General features: G+C 36.1%; 1 protein-coding gene across 6 annotated transcripts in view; it reads right to left on the reverse strand.

Annotated features, from left to right (window-relative positions):
• Nucleotides 1-17,126, reverse strand: part of LOC132697773 (ecotropic viral integration site 5 ortholog) — a 49,364-nt gene that overhangs the window by 25,950 nt on the left and 6,288 nt on the right. Inside the window, exon 1 of one of the 6 annotated variants that reach the window (XM_060663401.1) lies at nucleotides 715-1,664. The exons of 1 other annotated variant lie outside the window; for it this stretch is intronic. In XM_060663401.1, the coding sequence (XP_060519384.1) occupies nucleotides 715-773 (59 nt within the window). In that variant the 5' untranslated portion in view covers nucleotides 774-1,664. Of the gene's footprint in view, nucleotides 1-714; nucleotides 1,671-17,126 lie in introns of those variants that run through there. 4 more of the 6 variants (XM_060663403.1, XM_060663402.1, XM_060663405.1 and 1 more) reach the window with 4 other exon arrangements.

Genomic DNA, 17,126 nt, shown 5'->3' on the forward strand with positions numbered 1-17,126 from the left:
CCGTTACGGAGATATAAAATTTTTATACGAGCGTAGATACTTTCGAAAAATTCGATATCATCGATTTTCGAAAGTAACAAGAAAATTATAAAAAATAGAATGTAGTCTCCTGAAACTCCCGAATAAAAGTTGACAAGTCGAAATCAACAACAATATAATAAACATTACGCATAAAAAACGCATGTCGAAAAAAAAAAGTGACATGCACTGAACACGTTGCCAAAATATTGATTTATTGATTCAAATACGAAAATAGTATTTCTCAAAAACAGAAAATTATACAGTTTGATTAGCGGCACTCTCTGGATTATATACAGGGTGATTCATGAGAAATGGACAACCTCTGAATTGGAGCCACTAGTCATCAATGAATGACAATTCAGGCTTGAAGAGAACAGACTTAGACGAGATAAATTCAGAATTCGACCGATTGTCATCGTCTTTTCGTGATTGTAGATAATTTGGTGACTGGTATCTTCATTATATATACGTTAGTGGCGAGTATTACGTTCATATTTATTTTATTTCTGACTTTTGGGTGGCGTTCTATTTTAAATCGCGTATTAGCAATCCCCGGCCGTAATAAAAAACAACCTACGCGGATTATTTACATCGAACGGCGAACCTAATCGAGGTTTTACAACATTGTTCTTGGCAAACGCTTCCCGAGGCCAAGTTTTCGGCGAGGAACCATTACGGCCGTTGTAAACTCACCGTTTTTTATTCCGTCTCGAATACCAGTATCTCGTCGCCACGAATTTCTGCAGAACCATGCTGCGGGTACCTTTATCGGGTTCTTACATAGTCCGGAACCGCGTTTTATCTACGTTTGACGTCGTTTAACAAAAAAAACCAACTCACAGAAAATTATTTAGATGAAAATTTTAACCTCTTTCCAGGCCTTTTTTATCACCGTTACCAATATACAGTGTGTCCCAAGATAAGGACGTTTTTAAATTTGTTTAAAGTAAAGGTCACTCTCTAGTTGTCGATTTTTAAGCTCTACGACGAGAAATCACCAACTTCATGTTTTTATACGGTCCGTGAAATCTTTATTATGAATACAACAATATACAGGGTGGTTCGTTTAAGATAAGTTATGTCAATAAGTACGACACTTGGGGAAAAAAATATAAAAAGTGTTCGACCCCAAGTATCTATTTAATTTATAGTATTTTTATATATACAGTGTGTCGCGTTGTGCCCTGGCAGTAACCGGATTTTCGGAGTAAAATGCACTTTTACATTTTTTCCGAAAAGCACGACGGCTTTATATCGAGGCTAATAAAAACGTAAAAAACCATGAAAGAATCGCTGCACGAGAAGAATACATCAAAATCTGGAGACTGGAAGCTGGAGCGCCGGTTATCTTTAAACCTATACGCTGAATTCAATCCCAAAATCAATAAAAGCTGTTCCATCAAAAAAGAGTTTGTTTTTTATTAGGAAAAACATTTTTTGTTGATCATTTGTGACCACCCTGTACATAAATATGGATCCTTTTAAAAGTGTAAAGAAGTTCAGTTTTCTCAAATGCCACTGAAAATTTCGTATGCTACTTAATGACAAAAAATACTCAAAATCAAGCGAAGAATTCAGTATTAGCATTCAGCACAGTCTATCTTTAACAAAAGTGAGCAAAATAGGATACATTAATAAGTGTGCGAAGAAGTATTTTTTTTTCTGTTATTGCACTATCGCTGTCGCCGTTGTTTCTCAATCCGTTGAGTTAAATAGATCAAGGTGGCTAACATACTGATGTTATCCATATCTGGATTTCGCTCATTTCTGTGTATGGGTATATATACATTCATTTTGTAAATGAAAACGGTTATTTGTAGAAAGTATGGATATACAGAAATAAAGACATATTATTATTATTATGATTATTATTATTCATGGTATTCGTTATTGACGATGTATCCTGTAGAGCTCAAAAAGCGTACTTTATTTTTTTTACCTGTGTAGGCGCTTTTTCTTATGCTGCATAGAAAAAATAAAACCGAAAAATCCATGGGTCAACTGTGTCGACATAAGATGCCGGAATGTCCTTAGGAAATCCGAGAGGTGGCGCTACCTCACATAAGTTCCGCTTAATCGCAGTTGCCACGGCCAAACTTGCGGAATTAGAGGTTAAATTATCGCAACGTCCGCTGTATCCAACAGATTTGCCGCCCAGTGAAAAAAACACAACACAACCCTACAAATTAGAACGACAATTACGAGAAAACGTTTTTCTTTTTTTTTTTTCGTGAAAACTACATCTGCACTGCCGTCTTTTGTTTCGGATGCGCGGGAAACGATCGCGAGAAGAAACGGCAAAACCGTGCGTGTGTGGGAAACCTGGCTTCGGATTAATAAGTCTATATTTGTAATGACGATGTGTGCACCGGTTAAACCTACGGAGAACATGCAAATCGCGCGTTTGTTCCGTCCCGTTCTATCGCAACCTTTGTAAAATTTAAATTGTAAATAACAATTAACCGTTCCGAGGAAAAAGTGTAGGCACGATTAGAAAAATTGTTGATATTGGAACAACTGGTGGGACCCGACCAAAAACTTCATAGTTTGTCTCAATCTTCATGGCGTTGTCTTTCGACCCTCGCCAATAAAACTTTAACGATGCTATCACCTTTTGTTATTGGGTAAAGCCATTCTTACTTGAATGACATGGCGGGGGTGGGCCCGGTATATTTCGTTTTTCCTGATATATTTCTTGAGTGTGGCAGATTTGAATATTCGTTTTTACTTTGCGCATAAAAACGGAAAGTTTTAGGATGTTTTAGATTTTTTTGCCCATAAACGACACACAAATGGACCCCCCACGTTTCCTGGTATATAATTTTTCCCAATAGAATAAGTGGTTTTCAAGAGAATACTTGTTTCCTAAAGCCATGGAATAGACAATGACGTCATCGCGTCTAGATTGGGAGCGAGAAATGGTAATTTTCATTTCGATTTTTTCAAATATTCGAACAGCGTATGTGACGGAAACCGTAAATACAATAATTGTAGTTCTTGATAAGGCCTATAACAATGTTTGGCCCGATTAGTCATATTTTTTACGAATTTTGATTTGCGGTTAATAATTTATTCCCAAAAAGTACAATTTTCACGGTCTTTGAGATTTTTGCTAATAATTAAAAAACCCTGTATATGATCGCAAAAATGCCTGAAATGAACTATGTGTCTCGTGGCTAGTTTGAAAGGCGCAAAACTTCAGTTCCCTCACTCAAACCGTACAGAATTTATTCGCGTTTTTATAGAACGTCGACAGAGAACAGAGAACGGAGGACATTGAAAAAAAATATATTTTTTTCGCGTACCAATGGGGGTTCCTTAGTACCAACCGTTGCCGAGATATGAGTTTCGTTGCCAAGCGCGTATTTTTTCGAAAAATTCGATTTCGTCGATTTTTCGAAAGTAACAAGATTGCTTTCGCAATCTCGTTGCCGATACGCGAACTCTCGCAAAATCGATGTAATCGATGTATAAAATGTTTTGCACGTCTCGCGAAACTTCAAAGTTACGGGCAACTTTCTTAAATATCAAAATTTGTACAGGTAACTGTGATTTAATACATTTTTTTCAATTATCTCGCGTGCCCTGTATGAAAGGCGCCAATAATTTACCCACAGAATACTGTTTAAACCAATTTGATATATTTTTTACGAATTTTGTTTTGCCGCTATTAATTTACTCTGGAAAAGGAGAATTTTCAAGGTCTTTTACATTTTTGTCCATAATTTAAAAACCATGTATATAATCGAAAAAACGCTTAAAATAAAAGTTATAGTACTGGATCTTCCGCATCTGCTGGTTAAATAATTTTGCCGATAGGGTTAAAAGTTTTGGAGAAAATATTTTTTTTGCAGAAACCAAAAAAACAAAAAAAAAATCTTAAAATTTTTAAAAAATACATTGCGTTACTTTATTGCCTCCGACTTTAATACGGGTGTGGACTTCCACTTATCTGCCAAATCTACTATTTATGCGGGCTATATTGCCATGTAAAAGGAACTGACATCTTACATATAGTCCTTTTGTTATAGAAAATTTGCTTTAATAGGGGAACCGATTTTTCAGTTTTTTTGAATATGCGGCGCACCCTGTACATTCTTGAAAAATTGTCAGGAATAAAAGTTTTTCGAGCCGAATCTTCTGCGTCTTTCAACAGCTTTCGAGAAATGATTTTTTTCTGGATCCTTGCAAACGCGTTTTTTTTTTTTTAATACTTGCCAACCCCCCGGCCCCCTCAATTTCAATAGGCTTCGCTAGGGGACCAAACTCTAATTGAACATTGAAAAAAATATATTTTTTTCGACTTCGATCATTTGTGTACCAATGGGGGTCCCCGATTTCGTGGATTTTTCGAAAGTAGCAAGAAGCTTTAAAAGAAACCTGTCCATTTAGCAAACAACATAAATCCTATTATATAGTGAAAAAGAATTAGATTTAGACATTTAGTATAAAAATGTAATTATGTATAGATTCTGCTAACTATGAATTTATTGTTTTTTCTCAGTGTAATTTGATAAGATTATACCCACCTAAATAAACATACAAAATTTTATTAGTACCAAAATTTTGAGAGTGCGTCCCTACTGTTTCGATTGATGATTGAGACAGACTATACCTGAAATCAGCAGGCGTACGAGGGGATCATGATTTTTTTTTGCTTTATTTCTCAACATATCTCCATCTACAGTGATCGGTTTCTCATAACGCTGTTGTGATTTGGATTTGGTTATACTGATCTACAGCTTCGATAACTTCTTCGTTGCTCTTAAATCTTTTACCGCCAAGTCAGTTTTTGACGTAATAGTCGCTGGGGGCTAAGTCTGGAGAGTAGACGTTGCAATAAATAAAATAAATAAAATCCCTCTTGTTCTGCATTATCGGCTAATGGACTTTTCGGCTTAAATTTATCTAGCATTGATATCATTAATGCGACGCTAGAACGATAACATCTTCCTGAGACACTATATTGCTCTACTTAAAAACTCTCTTTAACAAGGTGCAGCAACAGAAAAAATGTACGCCACTGACGCTATTTCGTCATCTCGAACCGTTCGAGCGACCATAACCCTATAAAAGGTGAACCGAAAGAGGACAGTTACGTCACGCACGCGTGACGTATTATCGCCCGCACTAACGAAAGGTTCGGTATTTCTCACGTTGGTTTTTCAATGAGCTTTCGGTTTCAAGTTCATTTACAACTGGCAAAAACATAATAACAATCAACAAAAATCGTTTTATTTCTCTATATGCGTAGCCGAAAGAAAACCTCTAGGGAAGCAGTAGTTGCGGTAGGTCGTTATTATTATTATACAAATTTCTAATAAATGTTTTCGTTTAGAAATCTATTTGTCGCACTGTGGCATACAATCTATCGAAATTTATTGCGAAATAAAATCGTTAAAAGTCTTAAACTTCGCCGACCTACTGATTAAACCAGGAAATTTCGAAAAAATCGACGTCACGAAACGAACAAAGGAGGGGGATCGCGCGCGCGAGCCGACCCGGCCGCACCAGCTTCCGGAAACTGAGAGGGAAGGATCCGGCGACGTAGTTGCCCCCACGTAGATCGGCTACGTTCGAGTCGACCGGGCCAGAATCCGACGTCACCCGATCGATACGAACTGGGCCGGTGTCGCTAAAAATTGGCCGAGTTACGTCCCCCCCGCAATCATGTTGCTGCTTTGGTATGTTTTATTAAGTATTTAGAAAATAATGTTAGAGCCAACCTTCAAAAGTTCTATGTTACAACGGTGACATTCATTCTACAAGCCCGGAGCCATTCCAAGGGGCAAAGAATTCAATACCCCTCGTATACGCAAGGCGGAACTTCTGCCGATCGAGATTTAACACCCGTCGTTGACTGACTTCAAAAACGAGAAACCCTTCTTTGTGATTCCTCCTGCGTCGGTTTTTGTCGAGTCTAACTTGCTAACGTTTCGCCAATCATCCTAATGGCTTCTTCAGAGTTTCAGTCAAGCCCCGAGGAAGCCGACAGAGCGACTGCCTTCGAAAAATTAACAAGCCTTTTTGAAAAGGGCATCAAGCGCAAAAACAGAAACTGGGAAGGTCACCGACTGAAAATGGTAAGATTTCTCTGTACACTGAACTTGTTATGTTGTAGAGACCATAAAGTTATCCCCAATTTTCTTCAAACATCCGCTTCTGTCTCAGCCTCATGAAATTGCTTCCATCTTGTCCCTATCCGAGTTCGATAGCCTTTCAAAAATGGTTCATAACAAAGCTATCTTCGTTAATCTTCTATCCAAAATCACATTCAGAAATTTGAAAAACTGACTTCCACACTAGGGGAAGCATCAAACTCTTCTCAACTACCAGACACTGTGATAAAAGTATCATCGCATGAACTTTCGGAAACGGAAAAATCAGTTCTTTCAAAAGGTTCCAACTTCGTCCTTGCCCCACGTATTATCCCAAAAGAGAAAATCATTTCAAAAGTCGAGTCTATCCTAAACAAACTGCCATATCAAACTAAACTAACTAACTAACTAAACTAACCAAAACCTCCTAAATCCCTCCGAAATGCTACGGTGGTCATGAATACAAACGAATGTCAGGAAAAGATTCAAGATATTCTTACAGAAGGATCATATCGTCAAAAAAGATCCTACGTCATCTATGGAACGCATTCTCTATCAGACTTCGTGAAAAAATCTGTCACCCCTAATGACTCTAAAGTTCGTGGTCTCTGCGGCCTTCCAAAGATTCATAAACCAGGTTTTCCCCTTTAGCACCATTGGTTCTCCAATATAATCTCTAGCAAAATGTCTACCTTCCTTTTACAGGGATAACTGACAGTTTTCTTTTCACTTCATTGAACAAATAAAAAGTATTGCATTAGATACACAACATATTCTGGTTAGTTCCGACGTACAATCCACCCTTACTAAAGTTCCTATTCCTGAAACTTTCACCATCATTCCAGATATATTAAAATGCGAGAATCTGGAACCAAACCTTCTCACATTTATTAAAAAATGGTTCTCTCGAATTTTTGAACAAACGTCGGGAACAGTTATGGGTTCTCCACTATCAGCAGTCATCGCGAATATATTTATGGAAGCCTTTGAGAAGAAAGCTCTCGACACCTTCCACCAAAAACCAAAATTATGGAAACGCTACGTTGATGATACTTTTGTTATTTGGCCTCATTGAATCCCTAGTAGATTTTTTTAGACATTTAAACTCTATACACCCTAACATACGTTTTACCATTAAAATAGTAACTAACAACAAATCATAACATCATACCTAACATTGGGTTACTGTGTTTAGAGAAAACCTACGCACATCGACCGATACCTTAATACATTGTCACATCACCATGCGGCCCAAAAATCATCGGTTATCAACACGTAAAACTATCTCAGCCCGAGTTATTGAACCCAGAATTAAAACACCATACCTCTGCTCTTCTCTCTAATAATTTCCACATTAAAAATATTAAGCGTCCCATCACAAAAAACCGAAAGCAATGCCACACTTGCCACTGTTGTTCTCCCTTATATTCAAAACATCATTGACCACATATCAAAAGTTCTAAAGAAATATAACCACAAAACCACTTGTCCAAAAATCTTCGCTCCGTCAAAGACAAAATTCCTTTTGAGATGGCAGGAGTTTACAGCATTCCATGCATATGCGGCAAAGAATACATTGGATAGACCGGACGAAAAATGTCAACTAGGCTCAAAGAACACGAAAGACAAATAAACTCATCAACAGTTGCCGAACACAATCACGAAACCGGACATAAAATTTTATTCGATAAAACTCAAGTTCTCGAATGCAATCAATTCTTCTACCAACAAAAAATACGAGAGTCTATAAAAATCTACAAGCAATCTAACATTCTTAACTGCGACTCAAGTCTCTACCTGTCACCAATATGGCAATCAGTTATCCGAGAAAGTCATTGGGAGCCAGTAAAATGATATCGCTAAGCGTTATTCCTTCAACCTAAATAAAAATTTCAAAAATTTAATTTAATAAAAAAAAAACGAATTGACCAACCAACCAACCAACACTATTTACCACGTAAATAACATCCACGTTACCGCCGTCCCTAATTCACAGCAACAAACCAATATAACGAGAACAGTTTGTCTATGGTCGTAACCTCAATCTTCTCTACGACGGTAGTGAATTGTACCTTATAGTGTAAAATTTTTTATAGCGGACTAAAAAAAGGATTTTATCTTCATGTTCCGATCCGAATCATGAAAAGGTTTAACCAGCACATGTGAATTTAGGCAGGTAATATATGTGATTTGCGATTATTTTTTCAGATCCAATTAAATTGGAAGCATGAGGGATAATTGAAAAATAAAATACCGACTTGTTAAGCTTAAAGAATTTCCAGAATAAAAAAACATATATTTAAAAACTGATATTCAGTTCATGGAAGAACTTAAATTTGGAAACTTGGGGGGATATGAAGGTATTTCCTTGGCAATTTTGAAGCCATTGTTATCGCATTTCTTTTTTTTTTTGCTTTTGAGATATTTCAAAAAATATACACTGATGGATTTTTTTAAACAAATTAAAAAGTTATGTGTCACATTTTATATGAAGCTTTTTATTGTTATGGTACTATGATCGGGTTCGTATTTTCTTTTATTTTTGCAAAAGACAAACTTGCTTCGAACAGTCGAAATGTTGAGAACAAAACGTAAATATTTGAATATCTTCAACTCTTAACCAAAATTGCTGCTTAAATGGCATTCGGCATTTACAAATCTATTCTCTATAAATTTTCAGGATTCTAACTAACCGAAACTATGTCAAACACGTTTTATATAAAGTTTTGGTTAGTCTGATACAGCTAGATTGCAGCTTGTACTGTATAAGTATAATACGACCAAAAATATAGTGCATTTATTACTTTGACGTTTTAGGTATTTTACAGTAGCTTAACCTCAGACCTTCGCAGGACCGTGGCAAAACCAATCCCATATACTAGAAAACTGCGCAATATAAATAACGCACATTCTAGGTATATATGTTTTTCTTGGCTCATACTAAGAACGCACTATTATTATGTCGGCCACTAACAAGAAGAAGGCAAATATCTCGCTGAACAGCAACGTGCCCTATCTATAACGTCGATGACAATGGCCATTAACGAAAAGTAGGTTAAGGATCTCCATAACTCTTAGAGTCGATCAAATGGCCAAAACTTTTCAATTGGACGTTGTCTAAAATTGCTCATTTTAACCTCTAAACATCGTATTGTCCCTCGTTTCGTTGGAGTCGGAGGTTAATTTAACGGGCACTATAAATTATAAGTTGCCACCTAGCGCGGCAACTTTATGACAGAGTAAACTTTGTCCCTGAGGAACCGTTCCTCACATTACGGGAATGAAAATGCGAATGTTGTGACGTCGAATTAGGCCAAAAATAACCAAAAATGTTCATTTATTTACTTTCCGTTGCGGAAACACGTTTAAAGCGGCAACCTTCCTTTTTATCGACTTTGCATAATGTCATGAAACGTTTGATTTCATTATACGCAAATTGGCCGAATGATTCCGGTTCTCGTGGCCAAGAGATGTTAAGAAGAACAATTGTATCATGTCAAATTATTCTCCTCTTTATTTTAATTGCGTATAGGTTAGGAGAAGCACAGGATTGCAGACAGCAACGATGTGTTAAAAGCAGTAAAACTAGCATTAACGAAAACTATAAAAAAATTTTAGAAGCAAAAAAAAACCTGAAATTGTCCTGCCGGTAAGATGAGATTTTGTTGTCGTGGTTAAGCAGTGTGCGTCTCCCGGTCTACGCATTTGGGGCATCAAGTTTCGCCATATAAAAAAGAAAAACGACCCGACCCGCGGAAAGCACTTAAAGCCGAAGGACCTTGGAAAAGTAACGGGATAAAATAACTGACTGTAAACAGGCGCGTAAAACCAGAGATTTTTCATTTAGGAGGGATGAAGACGAACCGTCGACGGTTTCTATTTACTTTGCGCCGCGATTAAGAAAAAAGGCAGAAGAAGAGGTTATTTTTAAATGTTCCGTGTTTAAAACCCACGATCAATCGATGATGGTGTAGTGCGTCCCTGATCCAACGCATTCGCCTTATCTTGACAGTGTAAAATATCCAGACGTCTGCTGCATCACTATAACCAAAAATAACACATTTCCTTGCTTCTGTTTCGAGAGGGATAAGTGATGGGGTAATTGGAAAGATTTTGAGTTATCCACGTTGGGTTAAAACACTACGGTTTTTCCAATTAATTTTGCGGTATAAGGGGTTCATTCCTTTTTGAGATATTTAAATAATTATAAAACACTAGTTTGAAAAGGGGTAATGTCCCGGAGTAAATTGAGAACCATTATTATATATTTAAAATAGCTAATTTAATTTGTGAACGTAACGTATATAAATTTATTTATTTATTTATTTATTACAAAGGTGCCCTAACATGAAGAACTAACTTCACAATTTACAAGGACACACTAACAATTATACCATTATTTAATTAACAAAGTAAAACTTATAAGTAAGTACCTACCTATATCTACGATAAGCAGAAGATAAAAAAATAAATGAAAAAAATAATAACAATCAAACTTACCAAACTAAACCAAAACTAACACTGTATATTAAGTGCGTGAATTACAAAAAACAAATGTGAAAAAATAAGGAAAACAAATCAAAAATTAAAATAAATTAAAAATTAAAATAAATTTATAGAAAAACCCTAATTGCTTGATTTCGAAACGAATTAAGTGATAACGCAAAGATGTCAATGTGCGAAAAATAATTATTGTAATGTCTATGTAAAAGAGATATTGGGGAATTGTTACCTAAGTTTGTATTAAATCTAGGCACATAAAATAATGAAGGAGTTCTTGTTATAACGACTCTGGCATTGAAGGATAGTTTTTCCAGCAGTAAAGGACAGTCAATCCTACTATTAATAATATTATGCAAAAATATAGCACTGGAGATAATTCTTCTAACAGATAACTTCAGTTTATGGTAGAAATTAAGACTAGCTTCATACGAATGAGTTAGTAAGTTACGGTTAAATCTAAAATTTAAATGGAAAACAAACTTTTTTTGTATTCTCTCGATTCTGTCTATATATTTATGATACTGAGAACTCCATATCACACCGCCATAGTCAAGGTGAGATCGAACGTAGGAATTGTATAGAATAATAAGCGATTTGTGCACGATTTGTGATCCTGAAATTCCTTGCTAACTCTTAATATAAATAAATTGGTTAAGGCTTTCGCGGCCCGTTGATAAGCTATTATCTTGGTTCGGGTTTAAAGGCCGTCGTCGATTGGAATTACTTCCTAACGTTTCGCTAGCACGAGTGGCGAGCTTCTTCAGAGGTCCTTCCATCTCCGATGTTGGACGTAGACTGACGATTTCTCCTGCGCAGGTTGTATTTATGCCGATTGGTGGTGGGCGGGGCTTGTTCCGCTTCGGTTGGTCTCGGGATATCGATCGGTACTGCTCGGGCGTTCCTAAGGATCGGGTTCCAGATTTGGTTGAGTCTAAGGGTCTTCTCCTTTCGGTTGAAATTGTGTGGGTGTTTTTGTATCTCAATGGCTTCCCTGACTAGTCTGTTGTGATAGCCGTTGACCGAGACTTAAGGAGCATAAAGCAAGCTGCAGGCTAGGACATACAGAGAAGTCTGCAGTAGCTGAACACGCACTGAGCAGCGGGGAACACAGGATACACTTTGAGAGCTGTAAGTTACTAGCATCGGTCAACGGCTATCACAACAGACTAGTCAGGGAAGCCATTGAGATACAAAAACACCCACACAATTTCAACCGAAAGGAGAAGACCCTTAGACTCAACCAAATCTGGAACCCGATCCTTAGGAACGCCCGAGCAGTACCGATCGATATCCCGAGACCAACCGAAGCGGAACAAGCCCCGCCCACCACCAATCGGCATAAATACAACCTGCGCAGGAGAAATCGTCAGTCTACGTCCAACATCGGAGATGGAAGGACCTCTGAAGAAGCTCGCCACTCGTGCTAGCGAAACGTTAGGAAGTAATTCCAATCGACGACGGCCTTTAAACCCGAACCAAGATAATATCTTAATATAAAACCTAAATTTTTATAAGCTTTTTTTACTATATTCTCAATGTGGATATCAAAACTTAATTTTACATCTATAGTTATTCCAAGATCCCTAATCTGCTCTACTTTTTTTATTTTTACACCATTGAATGTGTAGTCAAAGTTTATATCATTTATCCGCCTGCTGAACTTAAGACAGTAACATTTATCAATATTTAAAAATAGACGATTTTTTACACAGTATTCATAAAAACGATCAAGATCTTCTTGAAACTTATGACAGTCGTTAAGGCTTTTCACGGGCGCGTATGATTTCTGATCATCTGCGTATGATGCTGATTTAGCAAAAAGAAAACATTTACTGACATCTGCGATAAACAGTGAAAATAACAATGGTCCCAAATGGGACCCCCTTGAGGAATTCCAGATGTGATGCGGGTTACCAATTTGTGGTACAGGAATTGTTCATTCAAATGCGCTAAACTTCGAAGTGTTTTCGGAGCGCGAGCATTGAAGATGCCAATTGAGATCTTGGCGAAACGTCTGCAGGATTCCAGTCGGAGTTCAACAAACGAACGGATGATATCCCGGAGTATAGTGTCATCACATTTTTCCATGGGATAAATGAGATATATCTGCAATATTCTGGACTTTCTATTTATAGTCTTCAAATCCCGTTACCTAAGGATTTAGCCCTGATCCCTTTTCTTGTTTGACGCTTTTACTTTGACAACCTCTTCTGAGAATTATCACTGATGGTGCTTGTGATTGAATGAAATACATCCCACCCTCTTCATATGTGCTTTTGAATTTTTCCAAGCATTTTAAACATTGAATTCAAAATGCCGAATGGATTAAAAATTTTCCAGAGCAATCTTTGAAAAAAGAAGAAGTATTCTGCAACGCTTGTGGAGAAGTGGTATATTCTCATTAATTAATTTGAAATATGTAATTGAATATATTTTAAACGTTGCGATAAAAACTTTTAAGGTTACATGTGAGAAAAAATCACAATTAGACCAGCACATCGCCACTGGAAGACATAAAAGTGGATGGGAGAGAATAAAGAACAATAAAATTTCGCAGAGTTCAATGCAAAAGTGCATTTCAGCGGCATCTTCAAGAGCAACTGATCAAGACAATTTTAATATACAATTATGTGAAGCGCTGTTAAGTGCAAATATTCCCCTTAATAAGGTACAGAACACTAAATTCAAACAGTTTTTAGAAACATTTTGCAACAAAGATGTCCGTATGAAAGTTCATTAAGAAAAAATTATGCGAGTTCCACTTACAAAAATCTAATTCAAGACATAAGAAATCATATTAAAAATCAGCATCTTTACATTACATTACTGTAGACGAGAATTTATTAGTTGTTGTTTTGAATGAAAATGTTTTACCAAAACCTTTTTTTAATAAGTACAAAACAGTTGGAAAAAACTAACAGTATAGAGATTGTTCGATTTGTAAATGAAAGCTTAATGGCTTTTTTTGCTCCAGATATACTACCAACTGATAAGACACTTCTCTTAGTCACCGACGCAGCAGCGTATATGACCAAAGCAAGCTTAAATTTATTTTTTTTTTAATAAAAATTTAATCCAACGTGACTTGCTTAGCCCGTGGAATAAATAGAGTTGCCGAAGAAATTAGATGTCAAGTTTCATAAGTTAATTCTTTAATTTCGAACTTAAGAAAATATTTGTTAAAGCACCTCTTCGAGTTCAAGTTTATAGAGAAACATTGCCAAATATTCCTTTACCTCCTGAACCCGTAATTACACGATGGGGAACGTGGTCAGACGCAGCCTTATTTCACGCGAATCAATTTAATGAAATAAAAAACATTGTATTAGACTCAATTAAAAAAACTAAAAATTTATATGAAAAATGTGAACTTATCGATCGGTTGACATATATCAAAGCTAATTTTGGTTTTTTAAATGACCTTAGTAAAAAAATAGAGACCCAACAAATGTCTTTGTTAGAGTCAATTTTAACAGTAGAACAGTGCGAACAAAAGCAGAATAGGGAGAATTATTCTTGATAAATTTATTAGTGTAAGAACAAAAAAAATGAAGGGTTTCAAAAGTTGCTTAAAATTTCAAAAATTTTACCAATAGTTGATAATGGTTTACATTATTTGGAACCAGAACATCTTGCGTCATTTAAATTCGGTCGATGTCGAAAGGACCAAGTACAAAAGCATATTAAGCGATAAAGGACAAAAATTAACCATAGAAAATTTACAACAGCATTTAATTGTCAATTGGTACAATAATAATAATAGTTCTGGTTTTAAAACTAAATAATGCTTTAATATAGGTTTGGTATAAGTATGTACATATAAATCACTAATTTATTATTATCTAATGTTAATAATACTAATTAAGTATTATTATTATTATTATGTAAAAAACTGTGAATATAATGTAATTTTTTTCGTTGTTTGAATACTTTTGCCTCGATTTTCAGTAAACAATATAAGTAAAAGATAAAGATCACAAAAGTACATAGATGTTAGAAAAAAGCATATATTTGACTTATTTTTTGGAAAAACCAGACATATTTATCCGCACATTTTAAGTATTTACTGTGCATAAAAATCCGAACCCTACTCGTGATAATCGAAGATGGAATCCTCATTATTCTTTGCAGACAACAGCAAGCAGTTCGGGACAAATCCGTCTTCTGACCAAGCTTGTATTAAAGTCATGCGTTTTCCTTTATTTGAAGGTGCTTTCGTCCGTGTCTTGTGTATCGAACCATGTTTCATTAAGGTAAATTATGGATCTGTTGTCTAATCCATATCTTTTAAATAAAGTCTGTTATCTATGTGATACTTGAATCCCATGTTACAAACAACCCAATGTAGGATATCAAGGCTAGGACATTTTGCGCTAACAGATAGAACAATATATAGCCCTACAATGCTAACAGTGGATAGACTGTGAGAATGGGTATCAAGTAGATGCTATATATAGGACTTCCCCAAGGCCTTCGACAGGGTTGACCATGGCATTCTGGTAAGGAAACTCTCAGGGATGGGAATCTTTGGAGACCTTCTAAATTGGTTTCGCAGTAATATCACTAACCGGAAGCAATCAGTTAAAGCTAAAAATTACATTTCGTTAGAGACTGTTGTGACGTCGGGTGTACCACAATGTCTTCATTAGTGACCTAAAAAATATTTTTCGCTTTTGCCAATTTCTTGCATTTGCGTATGATCCAAAGCTTTTTAAGGTTATAGCATCACCTCTTCACTGTCATGTATTACAGGAGGATCTTGATAGGTTTTCTTTGTGGTGCAGACAATTTAACTCTTAATACAAACAAGTGCAAAATTGTAAGCTTTGGCAGATCCAAAAATCCAGTAACTTTCAGAGACAGAACCTAGTTAACGATCTTGGAGTTTGGCTCGATTCGGAGCTGACATTTACATATCACATTGATTTTATGACTAACAGGGCTATTCGATTGCTTGGGTTTGTTTTTCGGACTTTGAAGGGTTTTGAGAACATCTTTACGTTTAGGGAGAGTACGCTAGCTGTGTCTGGCAACCATACTATGCAATTCATAAGGAAAGAATAGAGCGTGTGCAGCGTAAGTTCCTTAGAGGGATAGGTTTTAAATTGGGAATGTCATTTGAGGATATAAACTACGAGGAGATTATGAAGGTTTTGAATCTGGCATATTTTTTGACATCGCTACATATGTGCAAGCTGACAAGTAACGAGCAAATTGATTTATTTTCGAACTATCTCAGTAGTTTTAATCGCAAGGTAAAGATGTCTGTTTTTAATCAAAACTTGGTAGTTTAACAACTGTAAGTGGTGGTGTTACTATTTTTATTAGGTTATGCTATATTGTAATAATAATGTAAATGCTATATGCGTAAATAAAATTTTTAATTTAATTTAATTTAATTTTAATTTTAACTAAAAGAATTCGGTCTAATAGGGAAAATTGTAAGCTCAACTATAACGTATGAATGATCACAGATTAGCTAAACAAACGTGGGTTTTCTCGAAAAAAAAAAACAATTGTAAAGTTCTTTCTTTGACACTTCAGATCACGAGGTAATATATTCAAAAATATATTGTCACTCGAAAATGAATATGAATATGCGTGGCGTTATACTTTGAGATGCACTATACGTTCTACCATTCGATATTGAAAAACACGTCATTTAGGTACCTTGGCGCAACCGTAGGAAAATTAATTACGGACTTAAATTAAATTGGCTATTAGCAGACGCCTGGCAGCGAAATTTGTTAGTTAATGCGTCGAGACGCGGTTATTAGGGCGTCATTTTAAACGTGGCCTCGTTTTAAACCCAATAAAGCGAGAAAACTGTTAAACGAAAAATAATAATAACACGGGCCAACAAAGAATTTGCGAATACAACATAATAATAATAATAATAATAAAATTTAAAAGACATCGGACTTACACCGAACATCGTGGGATACGGACAGAAGGCTGTCATACTACAGACATGCCACATTGTTCGTAAGTTTCTGAATTGAGTGGGAGGAATTGAACTGTTTTCTCGCCAGTTCAGAGAGCCCGCAGCAAACAAAGCCTCGGGTGAAAACAGACCAGTGAGAGCTGAGATGTAATCGTATAATAATAATAATTATTTAAAAAATTGGTGAGTATTGCGCAGTAAGGTATGTGAAGAAGGTGAAGGAAGACATTGGAATAATGGGGAGAGCCAACAAATCACCACGATGACTGTCATTTGTGCATGTGCAATGTTCGTGGATATAATACTAAAAATTTCAAAAACTCTGTTTATCCGAACCTCAAATCTGCATTAGATGTCCCAATACCTGAAAATTCAGCCAATTTAGAAGATTCCCTTAGTGACGTTGGTCATTTATGGAGTGTTTCTCAACAACCACGTTTATTTTCACGATCAGCACTTAATAACTGGGTGAGAGGCTTAGGTTTACCTAAGGGTTAACGTTAAAATCTCATCTTTCAGAAAGCCGAGACAGAAACTTGGTGCCGACTAGAATTCTGAGG

Source organism: Cylas formicarius, unplaced genomic scaffold, assembly GCF_029955315.1.
Source record: "Cylas formicarius isolate icCylForm1 unplaced genomic scaffold, icCylForm1.1 PGA_scaffold_2__14_contigs__length_35257938, whole genome shotgun sequence".
NCBI lineage: Eukaryota > Metazoa > Arthropoda > Insecta > Coleoptera > Brentidae > Cylas > Cylas formicarius.